The sequence below is a fragment of the Taudactylus pleione genome, unplaced genomic scaffold, assembly GCF_031769625.1.
Source record: "Taudactylus pleione unplaced genomic scaffold, aTauple2 ptg000677l, whole genome shotgun sequence".
NCBI lineage: Eukaryota > Metazoa > Chordata > Amphibia > Anura > Myobatrachidae > Taudactylus > Taudactylus pleione.
This window is the reverse complement of record NW_028285079.1, coordinates 1391795-1409378: the sequence shown is the minus strand read 5'-3', so window position 1 is coordinate 1409378 and position 17584 is coordinate 1391795. Positions and strand designations below refer to the sequence as shown.

General features: G+C 47.9%; 1 protein-coding gene across 9 annotated transcripts in view; it reads right to left on the bottom strand.

Moving 5' to 3' along the window:
• STXBP5L (syntaxin binding protein 5L) overlaps window positions 1-17584 on the bottom strand; it is a 581790-nt gene that overhangs the window by 168849 nt on the left and 395357 nt on the right. For all 9 annotated transcript variants that reach the window (XM_088455906.1, XM_088455901.1, XM_088455909.1 and 6 more), the window contains 2 exons: window positions 5363-5580; window positions 4156-4334 (listed from right to left, as the gene is read on the bottom strand). In XM_088455906.1, the coding sequence (XP_088312032.1) occupies window positions 4156-4334; window positions 5363-5580 (397 nt within the window). The remainder of the gene's footprint in view (window positions 1-4155; window positions 4335-5362; window positions 5581-17584) is intronic.

The following is a 17584-nucleotide window of genomic DNA, read 5'->3' as shown; positions in this document are numbered from 1 at the left end:
CGGCCTTGGCGACCGCTGTCAGCACCCCCGGTGGTTTCCCACACCGGCAGTAACAGCCGCTGCAGTGTGGCTCCCTATAAATAGGGAGCCGCTCTTAACTCTGAGCACTGTCCGTGCTCTTCCCCCAGCGCCCAACTGCGGGTCCCCAGTGTGTGCTTGGGGACAGGCTGAGGTCACTGACCGGCTTGCCAGTGCCATGGCCACCGGCACTGGGGGTCAGTGGAGCGGTAGTGCGGGAATCCTATAGGACGCCTAACGCTGCCCCTCATATATAAAAAAAAACAAACTAATAGTAAAATAAATAAAATTCAATAAAAATAAACTCAGACTGAAGAGCACTCTCTAATATCTGCCTTGCTCCTGCAGGGCACCAAACTGAACTGGCCCGCCGCCTGGGGCTGGGTGAGAGGTATAGGGGGGAGGAGCCGGGGCTGCTGGAAAAAGAAGCGTAACTCTTTGGTGCCCAGACTCCTCCTGCTCCACCTATACCCATGGTCTAAGCCTGTGCCCCCTATGGATTGCGTAAAAGAAACTGGATTTCGCTACTAACACCCAGCAGCTCGCAGCCCTCCAGGCAAGACAGCGGGATATAACTGAAAGCTGGAATGCTAGTCACAATGCAAAATCCAGGTACGGGCAGGTAGTCAGGGCAGGCGGCAATCAGAGTAGTCAGGTTGACAGTCTGGGGTCAGGGCAGGCAGCACACAGAAGAATATGCAGGAAATAAGCCGAGGTCGGGAAGCAGAAGGTAATAGTGGTAGAATGAGCCAGTTCAGTAACAAGAATCAGGAAACATAACAGCAGCATGTTCAGCATAATCCAGCCAGACAGGAAATAGAACCAGCAATCAGTGCGCTGACTTCCTGACGTAAATACCCCTGGAGTACATAACTGCATTGTGTCACAGGGCTATATGTATCAATCCTACTAAAGAATATAGGTGGAGCAGATGCCCATAGCAACCAATCAGCACTGAGCATTTTTTAGGCCTGATAATCCCCACATTTTAGTTTCATGCTTGGCTAATAATTAAAGCATGTACTTTACATTGCACAGATCACACAGGGGTCATTGCTATAAGGGTGCAAGGTACCTGCATTGCCTGTTAGCGATGGGCAGGTATCAGCAGCGTGGACTCACTATGGCCCATTTCACGGTACCATTTCTTTGCCAGCTCTGTTTCTATGCCTCACAAAATGCCTCATTAACTCTGCTACGAAACTAGCAGAAAGGAGGACACACCAAAGCCCTTCGCTCACTTACAATTAGACAAAATGAGTTGTTGTTTCAACAAATGTTGAAACGCTGAAACAGAGTTAATTATAAATACAATAAGTCTTTTGTAGGGGCCGCTCTGCGAGTAATGCTGTAATTGCCATTAAATTACAGCTTTCAGGGCTTGCTTGCTGCCAGTGCTGTGTGGTTATTAGGCTACTCTCAGCTCCATCCTGTTATACTGAGCGCTCGGCTAATCATTGTAATCTGAACACATTACATCTCTGTGTTCTATAGGGGAACACCGGCTGTATAATCCCCGATCATCACACACAGCTATAGGGGAACATCGGCTGTATAATCCCCGATCATCACACACAAGGTATAAGGGAACACCGGCTGTATAATCCCCGATCATCACACACAAGCTATAGGGGAACACCGGCTGTATAATCCCCGATCATCACACACAAGCTATAGGGGTACACCGGCTGTATAATCCCTGATCATCACACACAAGCTATAAGGGAACACCTGCTGTATAATCCCCGATCATCACACACAGCTATAGGGGAACACCGGCTGTACAATCCCCGATCATCACACACAGCTATAGGGGAACACCGGCTGTACAATCCCCTATCATCACACACAGCTATAGGGGAACACCGGCTGTATAATCCCCGATCATCACACACAGCTATAGGGGAACACCGGCTGTATAATCCCCGATCATCACACACAAGCTATAGGGGTACACCAGCTGTATAATCCCCGATCATCACACACAGCTATAGGGGAACACCGGCTGTATAATCCCCGATCATCACACACAGCTATAGGGGAACACCGGCTGTATAATCCCCGATCATCACACACAAGCTATAGGGGAACACCGGCTGTATAATCCCCGATCATCACACACAAGCTATAAGGGAACACCTGCTGTATAATCCCCGATCATCATACACAAGCTATAGGGGTACACCGGCTGTATAATCCCCGATCATCACACACAAGCTATAGGGGAACACCGGCTGTATAATCCCCGATCATCACACACAAGCTATAAGGGAACACCGGCTGGATAATCCCCGATCATCACACACAGCTATAGGGGAACACCGGCTGTATAATCCCCGATCATCACACACAGCTATAGGGGAACACCGGCTGTATAATCCCCGATCATCACACACAAGCTATAGGGGTACACCGGCTGTATAATCCCCGATCATCACACACAAGCTATAGGGGTACACCGGCTGTATAATCCCCGATCATCACACACAAGCTATAGGGGAACACCGGCTGTATAACCCCCGATCATCACACACAAGCTATAGGGGAACACCGGCTGTATAATCCCCGATCATCACACACAGCTATAGGGGAACACCGGCTGTATAATCCCCGATCATCACACACAAGCTATAGGGGAACACCGGCTGTATAATCGCCGATCATCACACACAAACTATAGGGGTACACCGGCTGTATAATCCCCGATCATCACACACAAGCTATAGGGGAACACCGGCTGTATAATCCCCGATCATCACACACAAGCTATAGGGGTACACCGGCTGTATAATCCCCGATCATCACACACCGCTATAGGGGAACACCGGCTGTATAATCCCCGATCATCACACACAAACTATAGGGGAACACCGGCTGTATAATCCCCGATCATCACACACAAGGTATAAGGGAACACCGGCTGTATAATCCCCGATCATCACACACAAGCTATAGGGGAACACCGGCTGTATAATCCCCGATCATCACACATAAGATATAGGGGTACACCGGCTGTATAATCCCCGATCATCACACACAAGCTATAGGGGAACACCGGCTGTATAATCCCCGATCATCACACACAGCTATAGGGGAACACCGGCTGTATAATCCCCGATCATCACACACAAGCTATAGGGGTACACCATCTGTATAATCCCCGATCATCACACACAAGCTATAGGGGAACACCAGCTGTATAATCCCCGATCATCACACACAAGCTATAAGGGAACACCGGCTGTATAATCCCCGATCATCACACACAAGCTATAGGGGAACACCGGCTGTATAATCCCCGATCATCACACACAAGCTATAGGGGAACACCGGCTGTATAATCCCCGATCATCACACACAGCTATAGGGGAACACCGGCTGTATAATCCCCGATCATCACACACAAGCTATAAGGGAACACCGGCTGTATAATCCCCGATCATCACACACAAGCTATAGGGGAACACCGGCTGTATAATCCCCGATCATCACACACAAGCTATAGGGGAACACCGGCTGTATAATCCCCGATCATCACACACAAGCTATAGGGGAACACCGGCTGTATAATCCCCGATCATCACACACAAGCTATAGGGGAACACCGGCTGTATAATCCCCGATCATCACACACAGCTATAGGGGAACACCGGCTGTATAATCCCCGATCATCACACACAAGCTATAAGGGAACACCGGCTGTATAATCCCCGATCATCACACACAAGCTATAGGGGAACACCGGCTGTATAATCCCCGATCATCACACACAAGCTATAGGGGAACACCGGCTGTATAATCCCCGATCATCACACACAGCTATAGGGGAACACCGGCTGTATAATCCCCGATCATCACACACAAGCTGTAACACAAAACCGCACAATCCCTGAGAACCGTCATATAGGACAACACTTCGGACATGGAATCCGCGTGACAAAGGGACAAAGTATGAGTCCTTTAAAACACAAGGGTCAAAAGCTCTATGTTGTTAATGTGTACCCACTACCTACAGAGAACGGAGACTGACGTTTGTGTCAATCAGCCTATTAATCCTATAGGAACTAGTGACATCACTGAGGAAAAACCTATATACATGTATTTCTGGATTATAAGAACACAACGAGCCGCCCTCACCTCAGGCATGGCACACTGTCCCTCGGGGGTCCTTCCCCTGCCACTGTGTTGGCACTGCCAGCCAGGTTCCTGCTCTTCAAGGACAATGGCTGACAGGTGGGCTCAGGAAAAGGAGGGATGGAGTCTGGGTCAGGCGTGATCAGGTCCTCCACCTCGTACTGCAGCCGAAATTCTAGGGACTTACAGGAAACAAAAAGATGAATCACCTCAGTGCAAAACAGGCTGACGTCATTAGCGCTACTCCCAAATCCGCTGCTCTATAATCCTCCTTCTTCTGAGGGAAAAGTCTCATTTTACTCTACAATGGGATTTACCATAGGCTTCCTGTTCTGAGACGTCTCTGAGAGCTGTGATGTAAATGCGGGAACAATAGGTCGGACGCTGACTGTGAGGAAACCTTTTCCATAGCCAGATATAAAACTGCTTTTCATACAGGTAAGAAAAGGTCTCAGCATGAAAAGTAATGCCATAGGTCTGACGTGGCGGCTTGTGCCATAGGTCTGACGTGGCGGCTTGTGCCATAGGTCTGACGTGGCGGCTTGTGAGAATCATTTTGCTACAGTGAGGGTTTATTATATAGTTTTATTTATTCTATACACATTGATAACAAATATGTACAGTATTGTACGGTTACATTTACTTTACAACTCTTTTTAAGAATGTTCCAAACAGTTGATTTGGCCACACCTAATGTTTTTGCTATCTCTCTGATGGGTTTGTTTTGATTTTTCAGCCTAATGATGGCTTCACTGATCGTGACAGCTCTTTGGATCTCATATTGAGAGTCTACAGCAACTGATTCCAAATGCAAATGTCACACCTACAATCAACTCCAGACCTTTTACCTGCTTCATTGATAATGAAATAACGAGGGAATAGCCCACACCTGTCCATGAAATAGCTTCTGAGTTGATAGTCCCATTACTTTTGGCCCCTTAAAAAGTGGGAGGCACATATAGAAACCGTTGTAATTCCTACACCGTTCACCTGATTTGGATGTAATTACCCTCAAATTAAATCTGAAAGTCTGCAGGTAAATCACATCTTGTTTATTTCATTTCAAAACCATTGTGGTGGTGAAAAGAGGCCAAAATATGAAAATTCTGCCAATGTCCCAATATTTATGCCCCTGACTGTATATGTTAGGAATGCACCTGTCCGTGCCACGGTCTCTGCACAGCTGGCGCTGCTCCCAGGTGACACTTACCGCTATTTCCGTCACCACCTCGTTTTTGCTGAATCTATAGACTATGACGTAGGTGGACACTCCGGCTACACAGAAGATTCTGCTCTCTGGACACCAAGACACCATCTGGATGGCGAAGGGATCATCCTCCACCGTGTCAGAGGTCTGCTTCCCGTCACCCAGCTTCTGCTTCTCAAACACCTTGGACGTTTTCAGCTTGTACAACATCTGGAGGTTTACTGTAAGACATTCAGAGTCTGTGCTGAGTGAGGTGCAAGGAAAGCAGTAATACTGTATATAACTTGTGTAGTCTCTGATATACTGTATATAACTTGTGTAGTCTCTGATATACTGTATATAACTTGTGTGGTCTGTGAAGCAGGATGAGACTGTTAGCTGTCCCTGCACCCTTCCTCTGTCCCTGCTGCTCCTCTGATATACTGTATATAACTTGTGTAGTCTCTGAAGCAGGAGGAGACTGTTAGCTGTCCCTGTGTCCTTCCTCTGTCCCTGCTGCTCCTCTGATATACTGTATATAACTTGTGTGGTCTGTGAAGCAGGATGAGACTGTTAGCTGTCCCTGCACCCTTCCTCTGTCCCTGCTGCTCCTCTGATATACTGTATATAACTTGTGTGGTCTGTGAAGCAGGAGGAGACTGTTAGCTGTCCCTGTGTCCTTCCTCTGTCCCTGCTGCTCCTCTGATATACTGTATATAACTTGTGTAGTCTCTGAAGCAGGATGAGACTGTTAGCTGTCCCTGTGTCCTTCCTCTGTCCCTGCTGCTCCTCTGATATACTGTATATAACTTGTGTGGTCTTTGATATACTGTATATAACTTGTGTGGTCTCTGATATACTGTATATAACTTGTGTGGTCTGTGAAGCAGGATGAGACTGTTAGCTGTCCCTGTGTCCTTCCTCTGTCCCTGCTGCTCCTCTGATATACTGTATATAACTTGTGTAGTCTCTGAAGCAGGATGAGACTGTTAGCTGTCCCTGTGTCCTTCCTCTGTCCCTGCTGCTCCTCTGATATACTGTATATAACTTGTGTAGTCTCTGAAGCAGGAGGAGACTGTTAGCTGTCCCTGTGTCCTTCCTCTGTCCCTGCTGCTCCTCTGATATACTGTATATAACTTGTGTGGTCTTTGATATACTGTATATAACTTGTGTGGTCTCTGATATACTGTATATAACTTGTGTGGTCTCTGAAGCAGGATGAGACTGTTAGCTGTCCCTGTGTCCTTCCTCTGTCCCTGCTGCTCCTCTGATATACTGTATATAACTTGTGTAGTCTCTGAAGCAGGATGAGACTGTTAGCTGTCCCTGTGTCCTTCCTCTGTCCCTGCTGCTCCTCTGATATACTGTATATAACTTGTGTAGTCTCTGAAGGAGGAGGAGACTGTTAGCTGTCCCTGTGTCCTTCCTCTGTCCCTGCTGCTCCTCTGATATACTGTATATAACTTGTGTGGTCTTTGATATACTGTATATAACTTGTGTGGTCTCTGATATACTGTATATAACTTGTGTGGTCTGTGAAGCAGGATGAGACTGTTAGCTGTCCCTGTGTCCTTCCTCTGTCCCTGCTGCTCCACTGATATACTGTATATAACTTGTGTGGTCTCTGAAGCAGGATGAGACTGTTAGCTGTCCCTGTGTCCTTCCTCTGTCCCTGCTGCTCCTCTGATATACTGTATATAACTTGTGTAGTCTCTGAAGCAGGATGAGACTGTTAGCTGTCCCTGTGTCCTTCCTCTGTCCCTGCTGCTCCTCTGATATACTGTATATAACTTGTGTAGTCTCTGAAGGAGGAGGAGACTGTTAGCTGTCCCTGTGTCCTTCCTCTGTCCCTGCTGCTCCTCTGATATACTGTATATAACTTGTGTGGTCTTTGATATACTGTATATAACTTGTGTAGTCTCTGATATACTGTATATAACTTGTGTGGTCTCTGATATACTGTATATAACTTGTGTGGTCTCTGAAGCAGGATGAGACTGTTAGCTGTCCCTGCGTCCTTCCTCTGTCCCTGCTGCTCCTCTGATATAGCAGCTTAGCATGTCTGCATGGTGTATCTGTATTATACAGGATAATAATAACAAGGTACTATAGTGACTGTGGTCACCAGATATGGGGAACAAGTCAGGGGCTTCTACCCCATGCTATATACAGGGTAGTGGGGATTAATGTAGGCTGCTGTGGGACTTGGCACCCCCACTTACACTTCGCCCCTACAGATGTGTCCTCATACATCTAGCCTTAATACACCACGCAGCGCGACTTGCCTGGCGTGAAAGAGCTGCCAGGTCCTGTGCTACTCTGCTAGCCCCTCTCGGGTGTAAATCAAAAAGTCGACACCAAAAAGGTTTACATGTGTCGACCATTTTCAGGTTGACCTTCTTCCATGTCGACCTTCTGGTGTCAAACCAATCATTGTCGACCTATTGTATGGAACCCCTCTCTCTATGGTACAACACCAGCAGAACACTATGCTTCAGCATTAGCGCCCCTCTCTATGGTACAACACCAGCAGCGCACTATGCTTCGCCGCTAGCGCCCCTCCCTGTTGTACAACACTAGCATCAAATTATCTGCCGAACTAGCACCCCTCTCTATGGTACTACACCAGCAGCGCACTATGCTTCCGCACTAGAGACACTTTCTGTGGTACAACACCAGCAGCGCACTATGCTTCCAAACTAGAGACACTTTCTGTGGCACAACACCAGCAGCACACTATGCTTCCGCACTAGAGACACTTTCTGTGGCACAACACCAGCAGCACACTATGCTTCCGCACTAGAGACACTTTCTGTGGTACAACACCAGCAGCGCACTATGCTTCCGCACTAGAGACACTTTCTGTGGTACAACACCAGCAGCACACTATGCTTCCGCACTAGAGACACTTTCTGTGGTACAACACCAGCAGCACACTATGCTTCTGCACTAGAGCCACTTTCTGTAGTACAACACCAGCAGCGCACTATACTTTGCGCTAGAGCCCCTTATTATAGTACAACACCAGCAGCACACTATGCTTCTGTGCTAGCTCCCCTCTCTATGGTACAACACCAGCAGCGCACTATGCTTCCGCACTAGCGCCACACTCTATGGTACAACACCAGCAGCACACTATGCTTCCGCACTAGAGACACTTTCTGTGGTACAACACCTGCAGCACACTATGCTTCCGCACTAGAGACACTTGCTGTGGTACAACACCAGCAGCGCACTATGCTTCCGCACTAGAGACACTTTCTGTGGTACAACACCAGCAGCGCACTATGCTTCCGCACTAGAGACACTTTCTGTGGTACAACACCAGCAGCACACTATGCTTCCGCACTAGAGACACTTTCTGTGGTACAACACCAGCAGCACACTATACTTCCGAACTAGCGCCCCTCTCTATGGTACAACACCAGCAGCACACTATGCTTCCGCACTAAAGACACTTTCTGTGGTACAACACCAGCAACACACTATGCTTCTGCACTAGAGCCACTTTCTGTAGTACAACACCAGCAGCGCACTATGCTTCCGCACAATAGCCACTTTCTGTGGTACAACACCAGCAGCACACTATACTTTGCGCTAGAGCCCCTTATTATAGTACAACACCAGCAGCGCACTATGCTTCTGTGCTAGCTCTCCTCTCTATGGTACAACAACAGCAGTGCACTATGCTTCTGTGCTAGCTCCCCTCTCTATGGTACAACACCAGCAGCGCACTATGCTTCTGTGCTAGCTCCCCTCTCTATGGTACAACACCAGCAGCGCACTATGCTTCTGTGCTAGCTCCCCTCTCTATGGTACAACACCAGCAGCGCACTATGCTTCTGTGCTAGCTCCCCTCTCTATGGTACAACACCAGCAGCGCACTATGCTTCTGTGCTAGCTCCCCTCTCTATGGTACAACACCAGCAGCGCACTATGCTTCTGTGCTAGCTCCCCTCTCTATGGTACAACACCAGCAGCGCACTATGCTTCTGTGCTAGCTCTCCTCTCTATGGTACAACACCAGCAGCGCACTATGCCTCTGTGCTAGCTCCCCTCTCTATGGTACAACACCAGCAGCGCACTATGCCTCTGTGCTAGCTCCCCTCTCTGTGGTACAACACCAGCAGCGCACTATGCCTCTGTGCTAGCTCCCCTCTCTGTGGTACAACACCAGCAGCGCACTATGCTTCTGTGCTAGCTCCCCTCTCTGTGGTACAACACCAGCAGTGCACTATGCTTCTGTGCTAGCTCCCCTCTCTGTGGTACAACACCAGCAGCGCACTATGCTTCTGTGCTAGCTCCCCTCTCTGTGGTACAACACCAGCAGCGCACTATGCTTCTGTGCTAGCTCCCCTCTCTGTGGTACAACACCAGCAGCGCACTATGCTTCTGTGCTAGCTCCCCTCTCTATGGTACAACACCAGCAGCGCACTATGCTTCTGTGCTAGCTCCCCTCTCTATGGTACAACACCAGCAGCGCACTATGCTTCTGTGCTAGCTCCCCTCTCTATGGTACAACACCAGCAGCGCACTATGCCTCTGTGCTAGCTCTCCTCTCTCTGGTAAAACACCAGCAGCGCACTATGATTACAAATGCAAGGAGATCACCAGGTCCTGGCCTACATGACTTTCCTGCATACCCGATCATGGTGACAGGAAATCGGTGCTTACATTGTCCATCACATGTAGCGAGCGCTGCGCTCACTACACAGGCACATGCCCGAGTCTAGTCTTACTAGAAGCGGCACATAATATGGCTATGCCGGCAGCTCTGCGCTGTTTTGCAGGTGAAAACAGCAATTACCGTTTACTATGTCCAAAGTCACATACATGCAAGCAGAATTGCACGCAAGGCGATACAGAGTCGTACACAGCTCAGGCGCAAATCTGCTGAAGTGGCGTAACTTTGTGGCAACGGGGCGCTCGCACATAGGCTACGTTTAGTAAGAGCGTGTAGACAGTATAATGTCTATTTTGCTTTCAGACGGATCCTTTGTACCAAGGAAAGGGCTGGTACACATGCACGCTAATAATGACGGCGTTATGAAACCACGCATACTGTACTGACAGAGGCGATCAGGTACCATACATACGTACGTACATACAACTCAGCATACAGGCAAATATGCGCATTTAGGGCCTGATTCAGTGGCATACACACATGTGCGATTACAGATGCACATTTACCAATTGTTTATTATCGCGCATGCGTATAAAGCCGCACTGTGCTTGCACAGAAAAGAACGCAGGCTTGTCTGATCGGTTCAATGGCGTTTCCTGGACCTGCATAAATTAGCCAGTGCGATTTATACCGTATATACGCAGCATGAGTCCTCTGCGTACGAGGAGACTCGCAGTGTCTGCGGCTGGTCAGGCCTGCGCGAGTGGCCGATGTGCGTCAATGGTACCGATGTTTGTGCAGAAGAGCGACATTGGACGGATGTGAGAAAGCAGCAGTGGGCGTCTTTTTCCTGGCTGAGCTGTGGCAAGCAATAGCATATTATCGCAGCTGCGTTCCTTACGTATTCGCAGCTGCGATCACAATGGCGATCCCTACTGAATCAGGCCCTTAGTCTCATGACAGCGTTGCCAGGGCAATTGCGCCTGACTTGCCGGCAACTATAAACCGGCTCCAAATTCTGCAAATTTTGCATTCAAATACATAAATGTGTCTTTAAATATTGTGTAATAATTAAACAAAATTTTTGGTAAATTTGGCTCATTATGTGTAAATGGCCAAAGACCAAATCAGGCTCCTTTTCTATGAGAACCCCACTGATCCCCTCCTCAGTTCTTCAGGTGGGACAATTAGCACTACTACTATGTGGATGTGCTCTGGACATGATGCTCACCCACCTTACTTTGCCCATCGGAAACTAGTGCCAATGGCGGCATCTGACCTGGGGGGACCCAGAAGATATAATGCCGCTCTAGTTGTACTCTGTGTACGTCCTGTACAAGTATCTATATGTGTGATCTCGCCGCAGTTCTGCCTACTTGTCACTGGACACACCAGCCTGCTGCTAACTAACTATCGCTGTCTCCTTCTCTGGCTCCGACGTTAAACATATCAACGTATCCTATGAACCGAGGAGTATGAAGTCCCCCAAGCAGCGAAGCAGATGAGGCACAGAGCGCGCTGTGGGTGAGGGGAGTGGGCCCTGGGCTTACGAGACGCTACGCAGAGGTTTGAGGCGTGTGTCACCTCTGGCTGGATTATTTTAGGAGCTGCGGATCAGCAGAAAGTTCATTGTGTGGAAGTGACTTCTGCTCCGTGTAAGCGCGCGAGCCGCAGCTGTGCTGCAATTGCCAAATGAGCTGTAGTCAACGCCTTCAGGCGCACGGCTGGAAGTAACCAAGGGAGATGACCCGCTGCTCCATCCGCTCGGTGCAGATGAGATGATTTGTCGGCAATTGTAACATTATTTGGGTTGTTTTTCTGCCAAGTGACAAATAAAATGTAAACAGCCTAATTTTAGGTTTTCCAAGGTGGTTACGTGTTACCTTTGCTGTAATGTAACAGGAGATAAACGCTGTCTGGTGTACGCGTATCAGCGCCAGTAATGTCACAGGAAATAACAGGAGATAAACGCTGTCTGGTGTACGCGTGTCAGCGCCAGTAATGTCACAGGAAATAACAGGAGATAAACGCTGTCTGGTGTACGAGTGTCAGCGCCAGTAATGTCACCAGTCATCGCACAAATGTGAGCTGGGATCTCACTCAGGGATCACTATTACTGGGGCACAAAATACTGTATAAGCATATTGCTGCTATATATACACAGTCCCCCCGGTACTAGAGATGGCACACAGTGACCCAGAGCTCACAACTGATACACAGGACACACACATCCTACACACAGCACTAATCACAGCTAAGACACAGGACACACACATCCTACACACAGCACTAATCACAACTGATACACAGGACACACACATCCTACACACAGCACTAATCACAACTGATACACAGGACACACACATCCTACACACAGCACTAATCACAACTGATACACAGGACACACACATCCTACACACAGCACTAATCACAACTGATACACAGGACACACACATCCTACACACAGCACTAATCACAACTGATACACAGGACACACACATCCTACACACAGCACTAATCACAACTGATACACAGGACACACACATCCTACACACAGCACTAATCACAACTGATACACAGGACACACACATCCTACACACAGCACTAATCACAACTGATACACAGGACACACACATCCTACACACAGCACTAATCACAACTGATACACAGGACACACACATCCTACACACAGCACTAATCACAGCTGAGACACAGGACACACACAGCACTAATCACAGCTGATACACAGGACACACACATCCTACACACAGCACTAATCACAGCTAAGACACAGGACACACACATCCTACACACAGCACTAATCACAACTGATACACAGGACACACACATCCTACACACAGCACTAATCACAACTGATACACAGGACACACACATCCTACACACAGCACTAATCACAACTGATACACAGGACACACACATCCTACACACAGCACTAATCACAGCTAAGACACAGGACACACACAGCACTAATCACAGCTGATACACAGGACACACACATCGTACACACAGCACTAATCACAGCTAAGACACAGGACACACAGCACTAATCACAGCTCAGACACAGGACACACACATTCTACACACAGCACTAATCACAGCTCAGACACAGGACACACACATCCTACACACAGCACTAATCACAGCTGAGACACAGGACACACACATTCTACACACAGCACTAATCACAACTGATACACAGGACACACACATCCTACACACAGCACTAATCACAGCTAAGACACAGGACACACACATCCTACACACAGCACTAATCACAGCTGAGACACAGGACACACACATTCTACACACAGCACTAATCACAGCTGATACACAGGACACACATCCTACACACCGCACTAATCACAGCTGATACACAGGACACACATCCTACACACCGCACTAATCACAGCTGATACACAGGACACACACATCCTACACACAGCACTAATCACAGCTGATACACAGGACACACATCCTACACACCGCACTAATCACAGCTGATACACAGGACACACACATCCTACACACAGCACTAATCACAGCTGATACACAGGACACACATCCTACACACAGCACTAATCATAACTGAGACACAGGACACACACATCCTACACACAGCACTAATCACAACTGAGACACAGGACACACACAGCACTAATCACAGCTGAGACACAGGACACACACAGCACTAATCACAGCTGAGGCACAGGACACACACATCCTACACACAGCACTAATCACAGCTGAGACACAGGACACACACATTCTACACACAGCACTAATCACAGCTGAGACACAGGACACACACATCCTACACACAGCACTAATCACAGCTGATACACAGGACACACACATCCTACACACCGTACTAATCACAACTGAGACACAGGACACACACATCCTACACACAGCACTAATCACAGCTGAGACACACGACACACACATCCTACACACAGCACTAATCACAGCTGATACACAGGACACACACATTCTACACACAGCACTAATCACAGCTAAGACACAGGACACACACATCCTATACACAGCACTAATCACAACTGATACACAGGACACACACAGCACTAATCACAGCTGATACACAGGACACACACATCGTACACACAGCACTAATCACAGCTAAGACACAGGACACACACAGCACTAATCACAGCTGATACACAGGACACACACATCGTACACACAGCACTAATCACAGCTAAGACACAGGACACACATTCTACACACAGCACTAATCACAGCTCAGACACAGGACACACACATTCTACACACAGCACTAATCACAGCTCAGACACAGGACACACACATCCTACACACAGCACTAATCACAGCTGAGACACAGGACACACACATCCTACACACCGTACTAATCACAGCTGAGACACAGGACACACACATCCTACACACAGCACTAATCACAGCTGAGACACACGACACACACATCCTACACACAGCACTAATCACAGCTGAGACACACGACACACACATCCTACACACAGCACTAATCACAGCTGAGACACAGGACACACACATTCTACACACAGCACTAATCACAGCTGATACACAGGACACACATCCTACACACCGCACTAATCACAGCTGATACACAGGACACACATCCTACACACCGCACTAATCACAGCTGATACACAGGACACACACATCCTACACACAGCACTAATCACAGCTGATACACAGGACACACATCCTACACACCGCACTAATCACAGCTGATACACAGGACACACACATCCTACACACAGCACTAATCACAGCTGATACACAGGACACACATCCTACACACAGCACTAATCATAACTGAGACACAGGACACACACATCCTACACACAGCACTAATCACAGCTGAGACACAGGACACACACAGCACTAATCACAGCTGAGACACAGGACACACACATCCTACACACAGCACTAATCACAGCTGAGACACAGGACACACACATTCTACACACAGCACTAATCACAGCTGAGACACAGGACACACACATCCTACACACAGCACTAATCACAGCTGATACACAGGACACACACATCCTACACACCGTACTAATCACAGCTGAGACACAGGACACACACATCCTACACACAGCACTAATCACAGCTGAGACACACTACACACACATCCTACACACAGCACTAATCACAGCTGAGACACAGGACACACACATCCTACACACAGCACTAATCACAGCTGATACACAGGACACACACATCCTACACACAGCACTAATCACAGCTAAGACACAGGACACACACATCCTACACACAGCACTAATCACAACTGATACACAGGACACACACATCCTATACACAGCACTAATCACAGCTGATACACAGGACACACACATTCTACACACAGCACTAATCACAGCTGAGACAGAGAACACACACATCCTACACACAGCACTAATCACAGCTGATACACAGGACACACATCCTACACACAGCACTAATCACAGCTGAGACACAGGACACACACATTCTACACACAGCACTAATCACAGCTGAGACACAGGACACACACATCCTACACACAGCACTAATCACAGCTGAGACACAGGACACACATCCTACACACAGCACTAATCACAGCTGAGACACAGGACACACACATCCTACACACAGCACTAATCACAGCTGAGACACAGGACACACATCCTACACACAGCACTAATCACAGCTGAGACAGAGAACACACATCCTACACACAGCACTAATCACAGCTGAGACACAGGACACACACATCCTATACACAGCACTAATCACAACTGATACACAGGACACACACATCGTACACACAGCACTAATCACAGCTCAGACACAGGACACACACATTCTACACACAGTACTAATCACAGCTCAGACACAGGACACACATTCTACACACAGCACTAATCACAACTGATACACAGGACACACACATCCTACACACAGCACTAATCACAGCTGAAACACAGGACACACACATTCTACACACAGCACTAATCACAGCTGAGACAGAGAACACACACATCCTACACACAGCACTAATCACAGCTGATACACAGGACACACATCCTACACACAGCACTAATCACAGCTGAGACACAGGACACACATTCTACACACAGCACTAATCACAGCTGAGACACAGGACACACACATCCTACACACAGCACTAATCACAGCTGAGACACAGGACACACATCCTACACACAGCACTAATCACAGCTGAGACACAGGACACACACATTCTACACACAGCACTAATCACAGCTGAGACACAGGACACACATCCTACACACAGCACTAATCACAACTGATACACAGGACACACACATCCTACACACAGCACTAATCACAACTGATACACAGGATACACACAGCACTAATCACAGCTGAGACACAGGACACACACATCCTACACACAGCACTAATCACAGCTGAGACACAGGACACACACATCCTACACACAGCACTAATCACAGCTGAGACACAGGACACACACATCCTACACACAGCACTAATCACAGCTGATACACAGGACACACACATTCTACACACAGCACTAATCACAGCTGATACACAGGACACACATCCTACACACAGCACTAATTACAGCTGATACACAGGACACACACATCCTACACACAGCACTAATCACAACTGATACACACGACACACACATCCTATACACAGCACTAATCACAACTGATACACAGGACACACACAGCACTAATCACAGCTGATACACAGGACACACACATCGTACACACAGCACTAATCACAGCTAAGACACAGGACACACATTCTACACACCACTAATCACAGCTCAGACACAGGACACACACATTCTACACACAGCACTAATCACAACTGATACACAGGACACACACATCGTACACACAGCACTAATCACAGCTGAGACACAGGACACACACATCCTACACACAGCACTAATCACAGCTGAGACACAGGACACACACATCCTACACACAGCACTAATCACAGCTGAGACACAGGACACACACATTCTACACACAGCACTAATCACAGCTGAGACACAGGACACACACATCCTACACACAGCACTAATCACAGCTGAGACACAGGACACACACATCCTACACACAGCACTAATCACATCTGAGACACAGGACACACATCCTACACACAGCACTAATCACAACTGAGACACAGGACACACACAGCACTAATCACAGCTGAGACACAGGACACACACATCCTACACACAGCACTAATCACAGCTGAGACACAGGACACACATCCTACACACAGCACTAATCTCAACTGAGACACAGGACACACACATCCTACACACAGCACTAATCACAACTGATACACAGGATACACACAGCACTAATCACAGCTGAGACACAGGACACACACATCCTACACACAGCACTAATCACAGCTGAGACACAGGACACACACATCCTACACACAGCACTAATCACAGCTGAGACACAGGACACACACATCCTACACACAGCACTAATCACAGCTGAGACACAGGACACACATTCTACACACAGCACTAATCACAGCTGAGACACAGGACA